We start from the raw sequence: 19,510 nt of genomic DNA, 5'->3' as shown, positions 1-19,510 counted from the left end.
AAATAGTACCTATATGCAAAAGTAGCTGTGTACAAAGTCTATAATAAATGACGTTTACATATTAGGGGTTTGATAAAGCCTTTGCAACTGTGACTGATATCAATTATCATGGATTGCTGACAAAGCAGGATTGTCATTGATTATATTACATATACAATTTACTACTAGGTATTTGATACCGTATAAGATATTTCCTAAGTTTTTAATTTTTATTTCAGAATACACTAAAAAGAGAATTACAAACTGTATATGAGTTATTCCATGACAAAGGAGATGTTTTGATGCCTTACAACCCTGGTATATCAGTTTGTGGTCTTGATCTGAAAGTAAGTATTGGAGAACATGGGAGTTGCATTTACTAATAGAATATTATACATTTATTTCCCGTGTCTGAGGGAGATATGGAGATTTGTTAACCCAAGAATATTTATATCTCACAAATGCTCTGCCCGGGGGAAATATGATTTTTCGAGGGTGAACAAATCTTCATATCTCCTGAGGCCAAGGGAAATGAATGTTTTATTCCACTGCTTAAGCTTTGTATCTTATCTGAACTTCAAATATTAGTTTGCATTCCGGCATTTTTTCTGACTGATCTGCTTTTTATTACTTAACACGACATACATATTAATAAACAGTACAGATAAACATTGATTATTTAATTGGTCTTTTTGTTTTACGTCTGAAATAAATTTGAACATGATAATGATATTTGCTAAAGGTATTTAGAAAATAAGAAGTTCAAGATGCTATGTACATAAACTGTGCGTAATGTCGCATGATTTAGTCCCGACATGTCAGAGGGGAATATGATATTCAGAGTTGAATATTATTAGTTACATAGTGTGCTAGTGACCTAATACGGTATATATGGAATTTACTGAACCCATATATATCGTTTTACGTCACTAGAACACTATGTAACGAATTTATCTTACCGACTATCTTAACGTGTGAAATTAAGACTAGTGATTCCCAAAATGAGCAAGTCTTCAATACTGTTAGCAGTAAGAAAATACTTTCATTGATCCTACAAAAACAGATGCCAACAATAACGACTTGTTAGGTTTAAATGTGTTTTATGAATTTATTTCAATCTTAATCATCAATTTCTTTATCGGTTGGAATGTTTTAGTTTTTTTCTCAGTACTGTTTTGTTTTTATAAAGGGACATCACACCATTACTAACCGTGTATGAAATAAGCCCCGCCCCTTCTTACCTAATATGGAATATAAAGGGATGTAACTCCACTACTAACCGTGTATGAGATAAGCCCCGCCTCCCTACTAACCTAACATCAAATATACACGGTTTGCACGCGGACGCTTTTAACCAATCATATTCATGGAAATTTATAGGAGGTAAGATAAGAAGTTTTGTTCGAAGTCACATGTGAATGTTTCAACCAATCAAATGTTGATCTCGCTATCAAAATCAACATGCAGTGGAATAATAAAGAAATGTCTTTGTATGTAATAAGTAAAGATGTTGAAAAAGTCTAATTTGTTTTAAAAAGTACTGCAAAACAAGAAAATTCTGAATCTGCAAATAATTCTGTGAATATAATTGTAATTTATTGGAACCATATTTCAATAAATTACCAAGCAAATTTTATTATGATACCCCACGCAACGAAGTTGCGGAGGGTATAATGTTTTTGACCCGTCCGTCCGTCCGTCCGTCAGTCCGTCCTTCAGTCCGTCAGTCCTGTTTCTTGTCATCGCAACTCCTCTCAAACCACACAACAGAATTTCACGAAACATTTTCAGATAATAAGGACATACTATGTAGTTGTGCATATCGACGGGAAATTGCGATTCAATTTTTTTTCTAGGAGTTACGCCCCTTTGAACTTATTTACTTTAATGTACTACTGCAACAGTTTGTCATCGCAACTCCTCTCAAACCACACAACAGAATTTCTCAAAACCTTTTCAGATAATAAGGACATACTATGTAGTTGTGCATATCGACGGGAAATTACGATTCAATTTTATTTCTAGGAGTTACGCCCCTTTGAACTTATTTGCCTCACTATACTGTTGACTCCTCTCGCTTAGAATTTATGTACTACTGCAACAGTTTGTCATCACAACTACTCTCAAACCATACAACAGAATTTCATGAAACCTTTTCAGATAATAAGGACATACTATGTAGATGTGCATATCGACAGGAAATTATGATTCAATTTTTTTTCTAGGAGTTACGCTCCTTTGATCTTATTTGCTTCAATGTACTTCTGCAACAGTTTGTCATCGCAACTCCTCTGAAACCACACATCAGAATTTCATGAAACTTTGTACATAATAAGGACATACTATGTAGATGTGCATATTGACAGGAAATTATGATTCAGTCTTTTTTTTTTATACAATTTTCTTTTCTTACACTTATTTTATTTCTCCAATGACAATGTGGGGACGTGGGGTATGTGAGCGTGCTCACTAAGGTTCTTTAATTTGCCAGTATATTTAATTAAGATGATAATGAGTTCAATATGTTTTTTTCATTTCAGTCATGTTCATATTTTAATTCCAATGCCGTTCCATTAAAACTTGTGTTTAAGAATTCCAAGGAGCATGCTGATCCTGTATACTCTATGTTCAAGGTAAGATTATTGATTGATAAAGGAATATATATAAAGACATATTGGTTGTATTATGATTAGACACAAATTATTATAAGATTTGGACCTGACAGGATGGGCAAAAGTAAAATTACAAAAATACTAAACTCTGGTGAAAAATTCAAAATGGAAAGTTTCTAATCAAATCGCAAAATGAAAAGCTCAAACACATCAAACGAATGGATAACAACTGACATATTCCTGACTTGGTACAGGCATTTTCTTATGTAGAAAATGGTGGATTAAATTTGGTTTTAAAGCTTGCTTTGAATTTGTAACTGGTTTTCACTGATTTTTCTTTGAATAAACAGATCTATCCTGCAATCGACCTTTCTACTAGACTGATACATGTGTACAGATAACATGAAGCATTAAGGATGTTCGCTACTCTGTTTCAAAATAACAAGCTTTTTAAAAGACTATTATAAATTGATAGTATGTAAATAAAGGAATTAAAAAAGCAGAAAAAAATGAAGGGTCCATGTGCTTGTTTTTGAGATATAAGCCATAAAAAATTTGGCGCAAAATAATTCTCTCTAGACTGTTCATACATTTAACATTGGAACCCTTTTTCTTTAAAAAAATTATGAAAAAATAACAAGGATTTTATTAGATTTTCAAATATGGCTGTTTAAACTATAAGTAATAAAATTATGAAAAGAAAAATAGGGGTTAGCGGGGAAATTTTTGTAATGGCACTACATGGATAAAACCAGAGGATTCTGAATATCTGGCAATAATTCAAAAACAAGAGGAGCGAACATCCTTAAACCTATGCTTGACATATATAGTCTCCTGGTATCCTGTGTCTGAACTGTTATGTCAAATTACTGTTTTTATTACAGTTCAATTTGGCTTTTTATTGCAGTCTGTGTTTTAGTCATGTCGATTTCATTCAGAAACAAATAACGATTTGGATGGGGGAAAAAAAATAAAAAATTAATTGCTGTATGTTTTCACTGGAGCTCGCATTACACCTGTTTCTTAGCCTCTTACAAATAAATCTGATATTTAAAGACACTAAACAGTTATTTCTGTATAACTTAATTTTGCATAATAATGACACTAATTTTTGTTTGTTTGTAGGTTGGGGATGATTTACGACAAGACATGTTAACCCTACAGATGATTAGGATTATGGACAGATTGTGGTTAAAACAAGGACTAGATCTGAAAATGATTACTTTTTCTTGTCTTGCTACAGGACCTAAAAAGGGTAATATTATAGTGTATTGGTAATTATGTGATTATTAATAAAAATAGTTGGTGTTGTATACCGAAGTGAGACAGCACCCTGAGAGAAAGAAGAAAAAAAGCCGACCAAAATCTATCAACTTAAACAGTCACATTACTGTAAATTCAGAAATTATTGTGATATTTTTATTATTGCGAAAAATGTGACAGGGTCATAATCGCAATAATTTAAATTCTTATTTTGAAATTTTTTATTTGAATTAAACATGATTTTTCGAATTTAAGTCTAAAATCGCAAAGTCACAATAATAAATGCACACAATAATCTTTGAATTTACAGTATTCTAACACCAAAACTGACCTTTTTCTGATGTTCCCTGCTTGTTGAAGAATAAGCACATCTTAATTTGAAATCATTCCTTGCCAAAAAATAAAATTTGCCATTTGTTTTGAGATGGACAAGGTAGTTTGCATTTTTTAACGACAAAGTAAGCTTTTTATTTAAAACTCATCTTTGTATCTTGGTGACCAGAACCTTATTATTATGAATATTATAAGTAATGTTCAGCTAAACTACTTGAATGTGTATTTGATACATGATTTTTTAAAACAGTAGTCTTTTCCAATTTGGTGTTAAAATCATATTTATTGTTTTTAACAAATTGACATACATGTATATTTGTTGAATATCTTAAAATATTTTGTAAATAATATTACCTGTACTTTTTTTTTTATATCTTTGTACTTGATAAAGATACGATATAATTTAATTTTGGATGAAACACGTCTTCTGATTGGCTGACGTTGTTTTGTTATCAGCCCATAGACATAATTTAGTCATGTGACCGTGACGTCATCAACCTTTTTTCATGTTCTACAGTTTAAAATGGAATTTAGAATTAAATTATAAGAAATGACTGTAATATTTGTTCTGTCTATTTGAAATAACATAAAAAATGTGGTGCACACTGTTAAATAACCCGTTATTTCTTCATAGACAGAAAAAATATTAGTCATTTCTTAAATAAAACCTGTTGAAAGAGGTCACAATTTAGGTTTCCCAAAAAAAATCAGTTTTACTGTTTTATTTTCAGGAATGGTAGAAATAGTAACAGAATCTGACACTTTACGAAAAATACAAGTATCCTCTGGGGTCACAGGGTCATTTAAAGATCGACCAATCAAAGAGTGGTTACAGAAACATAATCCAACAGAACTAGAATATCAGAAGGTAAGATTTTGTTCGTAGTAACTGGAGAACTTATTTAATCAATTATTCCGAATTTTGAGATAACAATTATAGAACTACTGTCTGCACCAAATATTTTTCCTGCTACTAGTTTGAAGTCCAATATTCCAACACTTTCTTATGTGTTTAATGTTTAATCAAAGAAGTGCAAAAACTTACTAGTCAAAATTAAATTTTACTTTTCTGGGGCATAGGACTTTTGCTAGAGGTGCAGACTTGAATTAAAATAAACCTGGCAACAATGATTCACTACACAGTGTCATAATAAGCAAAAACAAACTTAAGGGATTTGAATAAAGAGGAAACATCATATAAACCATTTTCCACACATGAAAAGACAAAAGTAATTTATTTTAAGTAACTTGAGGAAAACACCTTTTTAATTTTGCAACATTTATTTATTAATGGACACTAAACCCGAATTTTTCATCTGATACTTCTGTATAACGTTTGTATTTGTTTTATATTATAGCATATATAACACACATTCCTGTAAAATTCTAACACAAAAGAAAAATGTTCAATATTGCGGCACAAAATCAAGTCAGTTAGGTCAAATCTTGCAAAATTCAAAATAACGATTCTAATATGACGTGCTTCTTTCGCTTTGTAAACAACACTGTGATAAAATTCTCGATATATCTATACTTAGCGCAGACTCCGTGGTGTACATAATAATGGCTGTTACAATATACTTCCCACGTAAATCCACATGTATTGAAACCTATTTGCAAACCCTTTGCCGATTTTATTGTTTTAAAAATTGCAATTAAAAAAGAAAAAAATCAATTTTATTCTTATTCGGATGCAAAATAAAAAGAAGTAATGCACAAGACCTCGGAGAAACCAACAAAATAAAAATAAAATAAAATTCCGCGAAAGTCTTTTAATGTTTTTGGCGCATTTAAGTAATTTCAAAACATGACGTCATACAAATGAAAACGCTAGAGTTGAAAGTTTTCTGTTACGTGAACCATTGAAATGTTGTTTACTATTGTATTAAAATTGATTATCAAGGTAGGTTTTGTTTGATGTTCTATTCTATTGCATTATTCGCATATTTACTGATTTCAGCAAGTCAACATGGCGGCTCCTTAGTTACGAAATGTCAACTTTGGATTTGACGGTAGCTTACGAGAAAGACATGTAAATCAAAATGACAATTGTTGGTTTTGAGAATGAAACAGATTTTTATTTTAGCGGTTGTTCACGAAATAATCCATGCAAGCTACAGATTTATTAGAATGTTTGAGCTTTATCTAACAGGGAGTAAAACAGAAAAGCCACACACACAGCTTTCCCCACCGTCGCTTCAGTTTTTTAATGATTGTATTTGTCCTATTAGAATCGAAATAATTCATGGAAGCCATAGATTATTGGAAATTTACACACGGCCCAGGCCATGTGTAAATTTCCAATAATCTATGGCTTCCATGAATTATTTCTTAATAAGATCTATAGTTATGTAATATTTTGTATTTTTATTTTTAGGCAGTAGAAAATTTCACTAGATCATGTGCTGGCTACTGTGTAGCTACCTACGTACTTGGAATCTGTGATCGACATAATGACAATATCATGTTAAAACAGTCAGGTCACATGTTCCATATAGACTTCAACAAATTCCTCGGTGATGCTCAAATGTTTGGAAATATTAAAAGGTATGGTTAGTTTTCTGTAAATGTCTTTTGCTGAAATCCTCAATTAGATAGTAAGATAACTTTGGTGTTATTACAGTGAGGGTTGAGGATGATTGCTATTCTGTTTCATGATAACAAGCTTTTTAAAAAAACTTTATAAATTGATAGCTAAAATATATAGTATATAAATAACACATTACCATTAGTCACGTCTCAGTCATTATAACTGGAAGAACGTGCTGGGTCTGCTCACCATTACCTGCTTCCTACAATGGTTTACTGATAGATGGATCAACAACAAATGTACTACTTTCAATGACAGAAACCAATCCAACGCTGTACAGACTACATTTGGCTTAAGTATGATTGCCAATGAGACCAACTCTCCCCAAGAGACCAAATTACACAGAAATTAAAAACTTTAGGTCATCCTGATGACTTTCAACAATGAGCAAAACCCATACTGAATAGTCTTTAAAAGTCCCTGAAATGACAAATGTAAAACGGTTCAAAAGTAAAATCTAGCAGTCTAATTTATGCACAAAAAATCAAGGAAAAGCAAATATGATACACAGCAACAAACGACAAACACTGAATTGCAAGCCCTTGAATTGGGACAGGTGCATACATAATGAGCAGACTTTGTTAAAACCACAAAATCAAATATCCATGAGGATAAAAAATTTCCTCAATCTACGAAAAATCGTAAAACATTGTCATAGTTTCAAAGTATTTGTATGCTTTATTTCCAGAGATCGAGTTCCATTTGTGCTGACATCTGACATGGCCTATGTCATCAACAATGGTGAAAAACAAAACAATAAATTCCAAGAGTTTGTTGATATGTGTTGTCAAGCCTTCAATATCCTTAGAAAGAATACCAATCTGTTCCTTAATTTGTTTGCTCTTGTAAGTAGTTGTTTAACTACTTATTTATTCAATTTTTTTAAATGTTCGGTTTTTCAATACTGGTATATCAATATTAATTGTAAGATAACTAGGAACTACAATATGTCAAGCACTATGAAAAGGATTTGATTTCATATTCATCTGTAGTTTGGTAATGTTGAGTTGTAGCATTTATGATATATTTAGATCTCCCGTACAGCTACTATAAAATCCTGTCTTGTACAATGAATTTCTCATAATAGTGCTTCAAACCATATAAATATGCATATGAATGTTGAATACTGTAAACCAACTTAATTTCGCGAGCGATTTATTTTCGCGACTTTCGCGAGTAGAAAAAAAACGCGAAATTAAATCGTCGAGAATATGTATAACCTGGATCTTTCCTTATCAAACTACATCAAGTAGATTAGAAAATCGCGAAACTAAATCACGGCGAATTGGGCTAGCTGGGGATAAACGCGAAATAAAGTATCCGCGAAAATAAGTTGGTTTACAGTACTTGATTATAATACAAATTCGAAAATGTGGTATGATTGCCAATGAGCACTCCCCACCAGAAACCAAATGATTTGAAGAAATCTGTTAAAAAACCTATTTAAATCTGCCACATGTGCTTGTGTCTGTTCAAAGACAGGTACATCAGCAGTTCAGTTTTTAATTATTTCTTTTTTATTACATGTATTATTTTGGGAGTGTGGTATTGGTGGCGGGTTTTTGAAATAAAATTCTTTAGAATATAGAGATTCCTTAAAATCCTGGCATATTGTATAGACACCAATTTGAAACATTTGTTTAAATTTTCAGTTGTCCAAATCTGGTATCCCAGGTATCCATAAAGATGCAGCTAGATATATACAGAGAGTACTGTTACCCAGTCAGACATCAGTTCAGGCCTCGGCTATATTTACCAGGTATTGTACAAAGTATTCAGATTATGTGCAAATGCATTTAAAAGGGTTATTGTATAAGATGAGAAATATTGGATTCTTTACCGTAATTACAACTTTTATATTCACAATAAAAAGTCAATATTGTCATTCAATGAATTTCACATCAGACCAAGGCTATCATAGACAACTTTCTAATTCATGCACTTTTCCATCACAATGATTGTGTTATTATGTTACAGTAAACAGATTTGTTTGATAACGCTTTTGATGACTGCCCTCAGGAGAACTATTTTTTTTTAATTCATAAAAAATCTCAAGATTGGTGTATTAAGGGCATCCGATACAGTTTCTCGATATAATGTCATTTTTTTAATTTTGAAATATGTTGTAGGCCTTGGCAAGTTATAAAATAAAACACAAAATAAAACATAGGTCACCGTGCTCGTTTTCGAGAAAATTGAGGCTGAAAATTGGGGATTTGTGCAATTTTGTAAAAAAATTAGGCAATGTTATAAAATTTTTGGAGCAGATATTCTTCGTCGTAAATTATTAAGATCGGGTTCAATCTGAAGCTGTGATAAGTGGCAATAAAGAAAAAAATAAATCACTACACGAATAACTATAAAAGTATTCAAGTCTTGCTTGACATTGCGGACCAGATGCTCAAAGTGGTATTTTTCTAAACCTAAAAAAATGGAAAAAAAAACTTTCTGAAAATGTCATTTTTATCATTTTTCTGCATAAACTGCATTTTGTCATGCTTTCTCCAAATCTCAAATAAAAAATATAGGTCACCGTGCTGGATTCCATGATAATCTCGATTTATCCTAAAAAATTGTGTCACCCCTTTGTAACCTCAACGTTAGCGCTAAAGTGCACGACGTCGCTGGCAGACAATTTCGACGTTATCGCTTCAAACTACCGCCGACATTTTTCAGATGTATAAATATTGCTTGTAAAGTACTATCTATAAATGGTAACATTGTTTTCGGAAGTAAAATCATGTGAATAACAAATACCTCTCTGTGTTTGTGGTCTAAGTGAGAAACATCTCAAGAAAAGTTATTACGGACTGTTGATAATTTTTACGGCTTTCAAAAGTTAAAGACTCGGCGATTTAGAACATGACATACAGGTACATTTACTGTACAAACTCGTATATTATTTCATACTGTATGATGACCTCTAGATGTTGTTCTTTGTTTTGTTTTGTTTGGTTGGCTGCTGTTTCATTACACATACTCCTTAATATCCTTTAATTTACGTTTTTATCACTGAGAAAGTCCGTTTTTGTTGAAACGAATTTTAAAAAAGTTGGCGTCGATTGGACAGTAATCAAATTTGACGCGCATTGCAATTTGAATTAGAATTTACGCTAGGACGTAAAACATTTCGAATGCGAATTAAACTAATTCGAATTACGTGTGAACTCAGCATTCTCCTGCCAACGGAACTTCTTTTTTTTGTACATAAATTGCAGCACATAAATTATGCCGTTACTTTTCTCGTTTGAGTTGTTTTACCTTGTCATTTCGGGACCTTTTATAGCTGACTATGCGGTATGGGCTTTGCTCATTGTTGAAGACCGTACGGTGACCTATAGTTGTTAGCTTCTGTGTCATGTTTGTCTCGTGTTGAGAGTTGTCTAATTGGCAATTATACCACATCTTCTGTTTTATATGGTCAGAAAACAGAAATAAAATCTTACAAAGGAGAATCTTCAATTAGCTTATGGATGCTTTTGTCCAGACAGAGAAACTATAATTTTGAAATTTTTGATTTGGCTAAAAAACGATTGAATTAATAGCGAGAGGACTGGATATATTACGATTAGTTGCGATTAAAATCATTCTCTTATAGCGTAATTTTATTGGTAAATAACTATATATTTTTTCCCCACAGTGCGTACATAAAATACCGCATGTCCATTCCCCTGTCTGTCCTTCCGGACTTCTGGTTAATTAGATTTTTCAAGTGTACAATTCTTGCCAACTTTCTATAAAACTGATATCGTATGGACACGTTCGAAAATCAGTGCATATCAACTATTCTTTAAAAGAGTTATGCCATTTGGAAATATTAATTATATTGAAAATTGCATTGTATTTTCTGTCATTCCGTCATTTCTCTAATATATCTATAGAAAAAATAAAGAAAAAAATATACAGCTGCGCTTCAAGCGCATGATACGCCCTTCGTCTTATGAAAAAAAACCCAACATAATATATGTTTTTAAAATAACACCGGGGTTGAACGGGAAGTCATGCTAGGTATATCCTGACTCATTCATCATTCTTGCTCAATAGGAAGTTTATATACCACAACATGTTTTATATGATCCCCAAATTGAAGCTCAATAAAAATTTAAGAACTCAAAAATGAATTAAAGAATCATCACCAAAGTATACAGATCTTGAGAATAAATTAACTAAAAAGTATGTGAAGTTTTATGCAATAATTATAGATAGTTTCTGAGATACGGCGCGACATGTGAACCCCCACCCCCTTTTTGTCATAAACTCAATAACTCTAAAATCAAATTCTGAATCATTCTCAAAAGTATATACAAATTCTTCAGAATTATATAACCAAGAAGTGTGTAAAGTTTTGAGCAATCGTCATAAAACGTTTTCTAGATACAGCGCGAACTGTAAAAAAAAACTGTTCTAGTTATAAAGTCCTGTAACTCATAAAGTTCACCAAAAATGATACAGATCGTTTGACCATCATGACTGAAAAAAACCAACCATGTTCAGTTTAATGATAATATGCTGTACCATATTTACGACGGACAGACGGACGCGGGCATTTTTATACCATTATGTCCCGTCAAAATTTTTAAGGGTGTATAAACATATTGTTTGCTATTGCCTTTTGTTAGATAAACTACGTGCAACGTGGAGGAAATAGAAACTTTGTTCTTTTATAAAAGTTGTATCATTATTTGTATTAGCAACATACCATTATTTTTTTTACATAAATAAATTAAATAAATTGTTCAGAAAGGAAATTGACTTCTTCGTGTACATACATTTTCGGTATTAGTTTCAAAATATCATTGGTTTTCTGTGCTGTAATAAAAAAATCGGATCCGGACCAAATCATGGATGATGAATGATAATAAAATTTTAATTGGCATGCATGATATTAGTAACACCAAAAGGGTCAGTCGTCTTGAGATTGCTCACTATACGATATTTGTTGAAGATCTCAAAGAAACCGTTATGTGTTTTATTTATTATTATGTTATTAGACTGTTATCCTGGTAGAATCAAATGCACTGACTAATATTAATGGCGTAGAAATTAGCATGCGGGAGAAACAGAAATTGGAGCATTGAAATTCCACATTACGTTTCTTATTACGGAAAATGACACGCATTACGTCCCACAAAAAGTGACGTTTTGCGGGAATTCAAACGCTTAACGTCGCGCCAAGAGTTAACTCCCTTGAAACTGTATCGGATGCCCTTAACAGGTATTGTTGTAATCATTTTCAATTTTGTATGTAGTGTAAAGGGTATTAAATTCATAAGTTGGGATTTAAGTAAAATTAAAAAAAGTACCATATCATATTAAAAGAAAAATTGGACATCTTTATCATTATCAATATCACATACTTTATTCAAAGTCACCTTGTGAGACCTCAGTTCAGATCTCATCTATTTATCTACGAAACTTCTGATAACCATGATTCCCAATTACGTTATATATTCATACATATTTTTATTGCAGATACAGAACTTTTTAATCAAATGTTATAAAATAATTAAATGTATTATTTTTTTTCCACAGAATGATAGAAGAGAGTCTGAAGTCTGTGTTTGTCCAGTTTAATTTCTTCATACACAACCTAGCTCAGCTCAAATTTTCCAGCCATCAGGAAGGTGCTCTTTTATCATTTGTACCTAAAACTTACAGGTTGGTATACTTTATCGATACATTTTATTTCTGTATACAAAAAATAAGGAACGTGTCACATTTATGGTACAACCATCGAATGTAAAAGGTGAAAATACCATAATTTTCTAAATAGAAAATTATTAACTGAGCTTAACACCAGAAAATGGTAGCCCAAAATTTCAAACTAAAGGTCTGTGTAAAAAGATGATTAAAGAATAAAAACATCCAGATCAAATGATTACAGAGGGAAAATGTCTATGAAAGGTACATCAAGTCTAGTCAATGAGAGCGTGGATGCATCAGTTGACCTGCAGAATAACAAAAATGATAGCAAGATTGTAACATCAATTAAAAAATAAAATAATAGGCTAATTTCAATTTGCACAAAGGCAATCCATATTTTAAAGCCTACAGGTTAGATTTAAAATATGCAGCTGTACATTCTAAATGATTGATAGGAGTTCAGATAGACATAAATCCCTGAAGAGTGATAAAAATGAGAAATCTTGTATTAAAAAGTTGATTTAATAATAAATCAAATATCCTACAACTGTAGTTTTCAGAAAGTTGTTACAGCAATATCTCCAAGCAGGTATCAAGAAGTTTGAGTTTCTCAGCATGAACAGTTCTTTGTTTTAAGCTGGATTAAGGGAATGATGACATATCATACTTTCTAACTTCTTCTGTTTTTTTTGTGATGCTCAAGAATATGAATACTGTTCTGTAGTTGAATAGTTGCAGACATCAATAAGAGAGTTGACGGTCACAAATACACATTTTACTGGCAATGATTCATATTGCCAGCTAAACTGCTCTTGAACTACAGCACTGTTGTTCCTTAAATGTGCTATATATTGACCAAATATTTCTACTGTAATGAACACATACAAATAAATGAACACATACAAACACATACAAATAAAAGGTGCATACTTTTACAACATGTATCATTTATGTGGAACTTATATTTTACAAGAGGTTTATTTTATTTATTCTGTTATAAAAGCCTTGAAAAATATCAATGGTAGACTTAGATAACTTTCCTTACTCTTAAAACTTTCAAATGTAAATATAAAAAAGAAGATGTGGTATGATTGCCAATGAGACAACTATCCACAAAAGACCAAAATGACACAGACATTAACAACTATAGGTCACCGTATGGCCTTCAACAAATAAAGTTTTGATTTCCAAAACAAAATATAACCAATTCTTAAACTAACACTTTTAAATGACCACATACAAAAAATGGGGTTTATGCTGTAACATACTTGCATGTTCTGCATCAGTGTATGGACTTGTACTTTCTGTACCTCATAAACTTTTGGAACAAATGTTCTCATGCATTTAGTACTATGTGTACTTAAGGAGGTAGACCTAGGTTAAGGGAAATAAATCTTAAAATCATCAGTACGTTTGTGTCAACCATTTTCAAAAATATATTCTAAGCTTCTAGGTTTCATAGATTATTTTCAATCTGTTTCAGGTAAATGCTTAAATACATTGATGAACTTGACTTTTACAAACGCTTATCTGATTTAAAGAGTTATCTCCCTGAACCAAGGTCTACCCCCTTAAGAGCATATTTTCAAAATTTGAATGGCTAGTAAAATTTTAAACATTATTCTTGATAATGGTCTAATTTTTTACTGCCTAGGTTTCTGTTTCTAGTGATGGTGATGCAATATGAGCTTTTCTGAGCTATTCTGATTTTAATGCAGACCATCTGTCCATGCTTTTCTTGGAAGATCTGACAAAATTTTCTTTTTCTCTTTGTTTCAATGACATGTGTGGAATAATTGTGATTTGTTGTTATGTTACATACCTCTATAAATTTGGAGGCAAAGTAATTGTAAGAACAGAAAAAAGGAAAAAAATTACTATTTTTCAGAATTGAATTGTAAAAACATATCTTTTCAATAAACTTGCACATGATATATACCTGAAAGAAAAATCTGAATGTGTAGTTTCTCATATATCTTTTTCTTGGTCAAAGGACTTAGGGAGGATTAATAAAGATCAACAAAGTCTCAGAATTAACATTTTCAATAAAATTGCATAATAGGTGGAAGAAAAGTGAAACAAAGTGCCACCAAGTTGCATCTTAAATTTTATTATTATTCTAAGAAGCTTATTATATAGTTGGTATAGCATTTATTACAGAAGTGTCTTGCTTAGTATAAAACCTATTTTTAAATGCAAGAATATTTGTTTGTGTGGTGATTCATAAGTATATTTTATGTTTGCTTGTTTTACAGTTTAAACACGGATGGTAAAATAAGTAAAGTTGAAGTCCATAGTTACCAGAAACGATATACTCCAGAAAGACATTATGTAGGTAAACTAATCATGTTAATCTTGATGATGAATAATAATCAAATCAAATCAATATATTTGATTTTGATTTGAATAATAATATATACGATAAATTGAAAGTGGGCATGGTACAAATCAACAAGACATAATCATATTAAGCTCTTCTTTTTTTCACAACACATGTGTTAGAATAAGGAGTCTGTGAATGATGATCTGAATTTTTCATAGGAGTCTGTGAATGATGATCTGAATTTTTCATAGGAGTCTGTGAATGATGATCTGAATTTTTCATGGGAGTCTGTGAATGATGATCTGAATTTTTCATGGTATTCCAGTCATCTAAGTAGTCAAACCACTAAATCACTAACCATTCAACACTGCGGTTGTGAGTTTGAATCCCACAGTGCATGAGCTGCCATCTTTAATAATTGACTTGGATTGTCAGTTTTCCTACCATAGACTGGTGGTTCTCTCCTGACACTCCAGCTTCGAATTCCTCCACCAAAAAAACTGATCTCCACGAAATACCAAAATTGTGCTAAAAATCTTATTAAACACTATCAATCAATCTAAAGTTTTACTAAAGATATGCGAAATTATTCAAGAATCTAATTACAGTTTATTTTCACACATTTGAAGATTTACATCTCTTATAGTTAAATCCTATTTGAAAAGTTTGCATTAAAACAAACATGAACATTCTGTGTCTTTACATATTGAAAGTTGGGTGATTATTTAGCCATTGTTACAATGTAAACTTAAGGTAGACATACCCGTAGCCAGGGGGGTTCGGGGGGGGGGGGGGGGGGGGGGTTCAGACGAACCCCCCTTTGAAATCAAATAAGCACTGTTAAAGTCAACGTTTTGTTCAAATTGTGACTGTTAAAGTCAAGTTCATGAGTCCAACGAACCCCCCTGGGAAATTCCTGGCTACGGGCCTGGTAGAAAGTTCATGTGTAGTGTAAAATTATTCACATGTTGTAATTGCTTACAGATATTTATCCTGAGAGTTGAGAGGGACAACCAGAAAGTGCCAAGCTATGTCTTCCGTCATTTTTCAGAGTTTGTAGAATTTAGAAATAAATTGATGGAGATGTTCCCGTTGATACCATGGCCACACCTGTCTAGCAAGTAAGATCATAGAATTTTCAAAAAGATGCAAGACTGTCAATTCAGAATTTGCAGAGATATTTTTTTTATTATTTTCTAAATTGGGGCAGGATATGTTTGCAACATTCTAAATCTTAAAGCCTATATTGTATTTAATAAATTGATGGAGATGTTCCCGTTGATACCATGGCCACACCTGTCTAGCAAGTAAGATATATAAAATGTTAAAAAAGATGCAAGACTGTCAATTCGTAATTTGCAGAGATATTTTTTTATTATTTTCTAAATTGGGGCAGGATATGTTTGCAACATTCTAAATTATAAAGCCTATATTGTATTTGATGTTATCATATTATTACCCTATTGCGGAAATAACACCCAAAAAATATTCAATATAAAAGAAAGGAGATGTGGTTTGACTATCAATGAGTCAACTTTCTACTAAAGTTGAAATATTAATAATATGGATGTTAGCAATTTTAGGCAACCATACAGCCTTCAACAATGAGAAAAACCCATACCTTGGGGTTGGCTTCAAAAGGCCCCAACATAAAAAATATGAAACTATTCAATTGAAAAACCAACAGTATAATTTACAACAAAACAATTTACAAAAGAAAAAAAAATATGAACCTACAACAACCACTGAACTACAGGCTCCTGACATATTTATTTATTTTTTTGTAATTATTTATTTACAGAGTAATTTGGGGCAGATCGCACATTAAAGCTGTAGCAGAAATAAGGAAAAAAGAAATTGAAAACTTTTTACAAGATTTATGGACAAAGACTGCAGAAATATCTGAGGTAACTATGAAAAATTCAGATGTTTAATACATAATGCAAAAAGGTCACCAAATAAAAACAGCAATGATTTCAACTCTTTGTTTCAATTTTACTAGGAAAGCTTTACTTCAAGGTGTATAAATATTATAATAGATAATTTTGCCAGTACAATAGATGAGCTGCTAAAAAAAGCTCATCTTTTATTTAAACAAGAACAATTAAAATGCACTGAATATTGCCTAGAAATAAACAGCAAAAATTGAACCCATGCACTTTTCTGTATCCCTATGAATAAACTTAAAGTATTTTCTAAAAATGTAGCAAAACATTTATAAACATGACATATTTACTTTTTCAGAGCGATATTGTTTATACATTCTTCCATCCATTGCTCAGAGATGAACAAGAGGCTCAAAAAGAAAATCTTGGGATACAGAAATTCAGAGGTACTGGTATTGAATTGACATGATAAGTTGTAAACAAATTTATTGATTAGAAAAGTTGACATATTTTATTGCATGTAGATAGTACATTATTTGGAAGTCATTATTATAGCTTTAGTTTACAGATGAAATTGATTTTGCCAAGATGTTTTTGATTTTTTCTAATTTGGATAGTACTTAATTGTTTCACAGAATTTTTGTCTCGCTTTTATTTATTTTATTTTTTTCCTATAGATGCTGAATCTGGTTTTAAAAGTACATGTATTTGCTTCTTTTTTAAAAATAATAAAGCAAAACTATGCTTCTTAATTTGTTTAATTTTTGCATTTTAATTTTAAAACATCAATTTTTCTTTGCAAGCAAAACAGCATCTGGCTTTTTCTTTGACAATATTCAAAAAAAATAGACAAATTTTTTGGTCAAATCAACTCAAATGTGTATCATGAATTCATCGTTAAGATAAGTAAAAAAATACTGGGATTGGCAGGTAAAATATCAATATAAAGATATAACGCATGATCAAGTAAAACATCTAACAGTGGAAACCATGGTTATATTTCTGTGCAAGTTAAAATTATAAATCTTCATAATATATCCATTAAGCGCTGACGCAGCATTTAACACTAATCGATGAATCAATCAAATTTTAAACATGCTTTTTGCAACCTTCAAACAGAACAAGAAATTGAATATACATTTTGTGGATATATGTTTTTAGAGCTTCCTTCACCAAAAGGTAATTTTATGATCATGTTTTAGCCAGGTCCATCCAACAGCAGCTTTACTTTCACTGTTTACATATGCACTTTTGTCATGCAGGTTATTGTAATGAAGGTTTTAAGTGTTCTAATGCTTTTTTAGAAAATGCGTATATTAGATTATGATGAATAGAGCTATGCTGCATTTTTTGAAGTGCATGATTTACAATCATGATAAATATGTGTGCTAGGAATGTCTCACTTAAGCTAATTCTTCTCTTTTTCTTTATACAGTTTTCCTATTTCAGTAGAGGATATGAAATATTTTTAAATTTGTATTAACTTAGTGCAATAGATTTCATCATATATTTTTCTCTGTTCATGACAGAAATGTATATCTTAGCATGACTATGAATGTAAAATCAGTTCAAAAATTTTGTAAACAACTTTGGCAGACCTATAATTATTATTGATAATTTTCTCAGCATGTTGGATTTATTACAGTATTTGAATAGTTTTCTATATCAAGGTATCAGAAAGTAAAATGTTAGGATTGATATAGTTTATAAATTGTGTATAAGTGATCACATTGCATTTTAAAAAATACACAACACCTTGACCATACATTGCTACAATGTTTGCACAATAAATGGAAAATAAATACACACTCTCACAATACAGTGTCTAAACATATACACATATACACATGTACATACACCATGTCTTAATCATTTGTGTTAACAAAAATTTGTGTGAGTTTCAACATGTGAGTTCTGCTATAGAAATACCTATGCACACCTCAAGCCAAAAGACACCTTTCTTATAAGGTCACTTTAAATGGTCCAGAGGGTGATGGTTAAATAAAGATGCTTTTGACTCTGATGGTAATAGCCTAGAGTTGCTAGTTTTCCTGACAAGAGTTATGTTTCTTCACCAAAAAACTGGACGCATTAATATTTGATTCAAATGCAACAAATTTGTAACGTTCATTTTGATTGGATAACGTCACATATTTACATGGCATCAATTGACAATTGATGCTATGGGACATACACGCAAGCGCAGACGACATATGGCAAACTTTAAATACATGTTTTAACATTGTTTTCAGTCAGTTTCATTAGAATGGAGATAACAATATTGTGTTTTAAGCTCCGACGGCATCAATTGGGGATTTGATGGTCGCAAATACCCGTTTACTGTCTCCGCTAACGCTTCGCCAGTAAACTTAATTTGCGACCATCAAATCCCCAATTGATGCCGTCGGAGCTTAAAATACAATACAGTTATCTCCTAAATCTACATTATACAATTTGTGAGTGAGTTAGCTAAGTTGACATAGCAATACATGTAGTAGACTTTCAAATTCCTGCACTTTCCCGTCACAATTCTTATGTTATTTCAAGATTGATCAATGACATCATTGACATGGATTGCCCACTGGTCAACTCATTCATCTAATTTAAAGACAACTTGAGATTGGTGTATGATCTCATTCAAAATAACCATAACTACTTATACTTCTAATGAAATGCAATAACAAGTTTATCAGATCCAATATTAATTTACATATTACCAAAATAATTTTGACTGTGTTTGTATAAATGCTAGTGTTGTCTTGAAACCAGTTTGTATATGTTTTAAATTTAGGTTGACATGATGCCCTTACCAATGGAACATAGAACATTGGAGTCATAAAAGAATGTACATTGAAAATCAGGACCTTAATAATAACGGATA

The 19,510-nt window shown here is 31.5% G+C and overlaps 1 protein-coding gene across 2 annotated transcripts in view; it reads left to right on the top strand.

Moving 5' to 3' along the window:
- The window catches only part of LOC139482117 (phosphatidylinositol 4-phosphate 3-kinase C2 domain-containing subunit alpha-like), a 66,173-nt gene that overhangs the window by 41,039 nt on the left and 5,624 nt on the right, over positions 1-19,510 (top strand). Inside the window, exons 24-37 of one of the 2 annotated variants that reach the window (XM_071265789.1) lie at positions 219-326; positions 2,520-2,612; positions 3,717-3,846; positions 4,919-5,055; positions 6,565-6,734; positions 7,466-7,622; positions 8,430-8,536; positions 12,310-12,435; positions 12,974-13,009; positions 14,676-14,751; positions 15,728-15,864; positions 16,545-16,650; positions 16,988-17,075; positions 17,791-17,808. In XM_071265789.1, coding sequence (XP_071121890.1) covers positions 219-326; positions 2,520-2,612; positions 3,717-3,846; positions 4,919-5,055; positions 6,565-6,734; positions 7,466-7,622; positions 8,430-8,536; positions 12,310-12,435; positions 12,974-13,009; positions 14,676-14,751; positions 15,728-15,864; positions 16,545-16,650; positions 16,988-17,075; positions 17,791-17,808 — 1,489 coding nt within the window. The remainder of the gene's footprint in view (positions 1-218; positions 327-2,519; positions 2,613-3,716; positions 3,847-4,918; positions 5,056-6,564; positions 6,735-7,465; positions 7,623-8,429; positions 8,537-12,309; positions 12,436-12,973; positions 13,010-14,675; positions 14,752-15,727; positions 15,865-16,544; positions 16,651-16,987; positions 17,076-17,790; positions 17,809-19,510) is intronic. The other variant, XM_071265790.1, reaches the window with a different exon arrangement.

Source organism: Mytilus edulis, chromosome 7, assembly GCF_963676685.1.
Source record: "Mytilus edulis chromosome 7, xbMytEdul2.2, whole genome shotgun sequence".
Lineage (NCBI taxonomy): Eukaryota > Metazoa > Mollusca > Bivalvia > Mytilida > Mytilidae > Mytilus > Mytilus edulis.
This window is presented reverse-complemented; position numbering and strand designations above follow the sequence as displayed.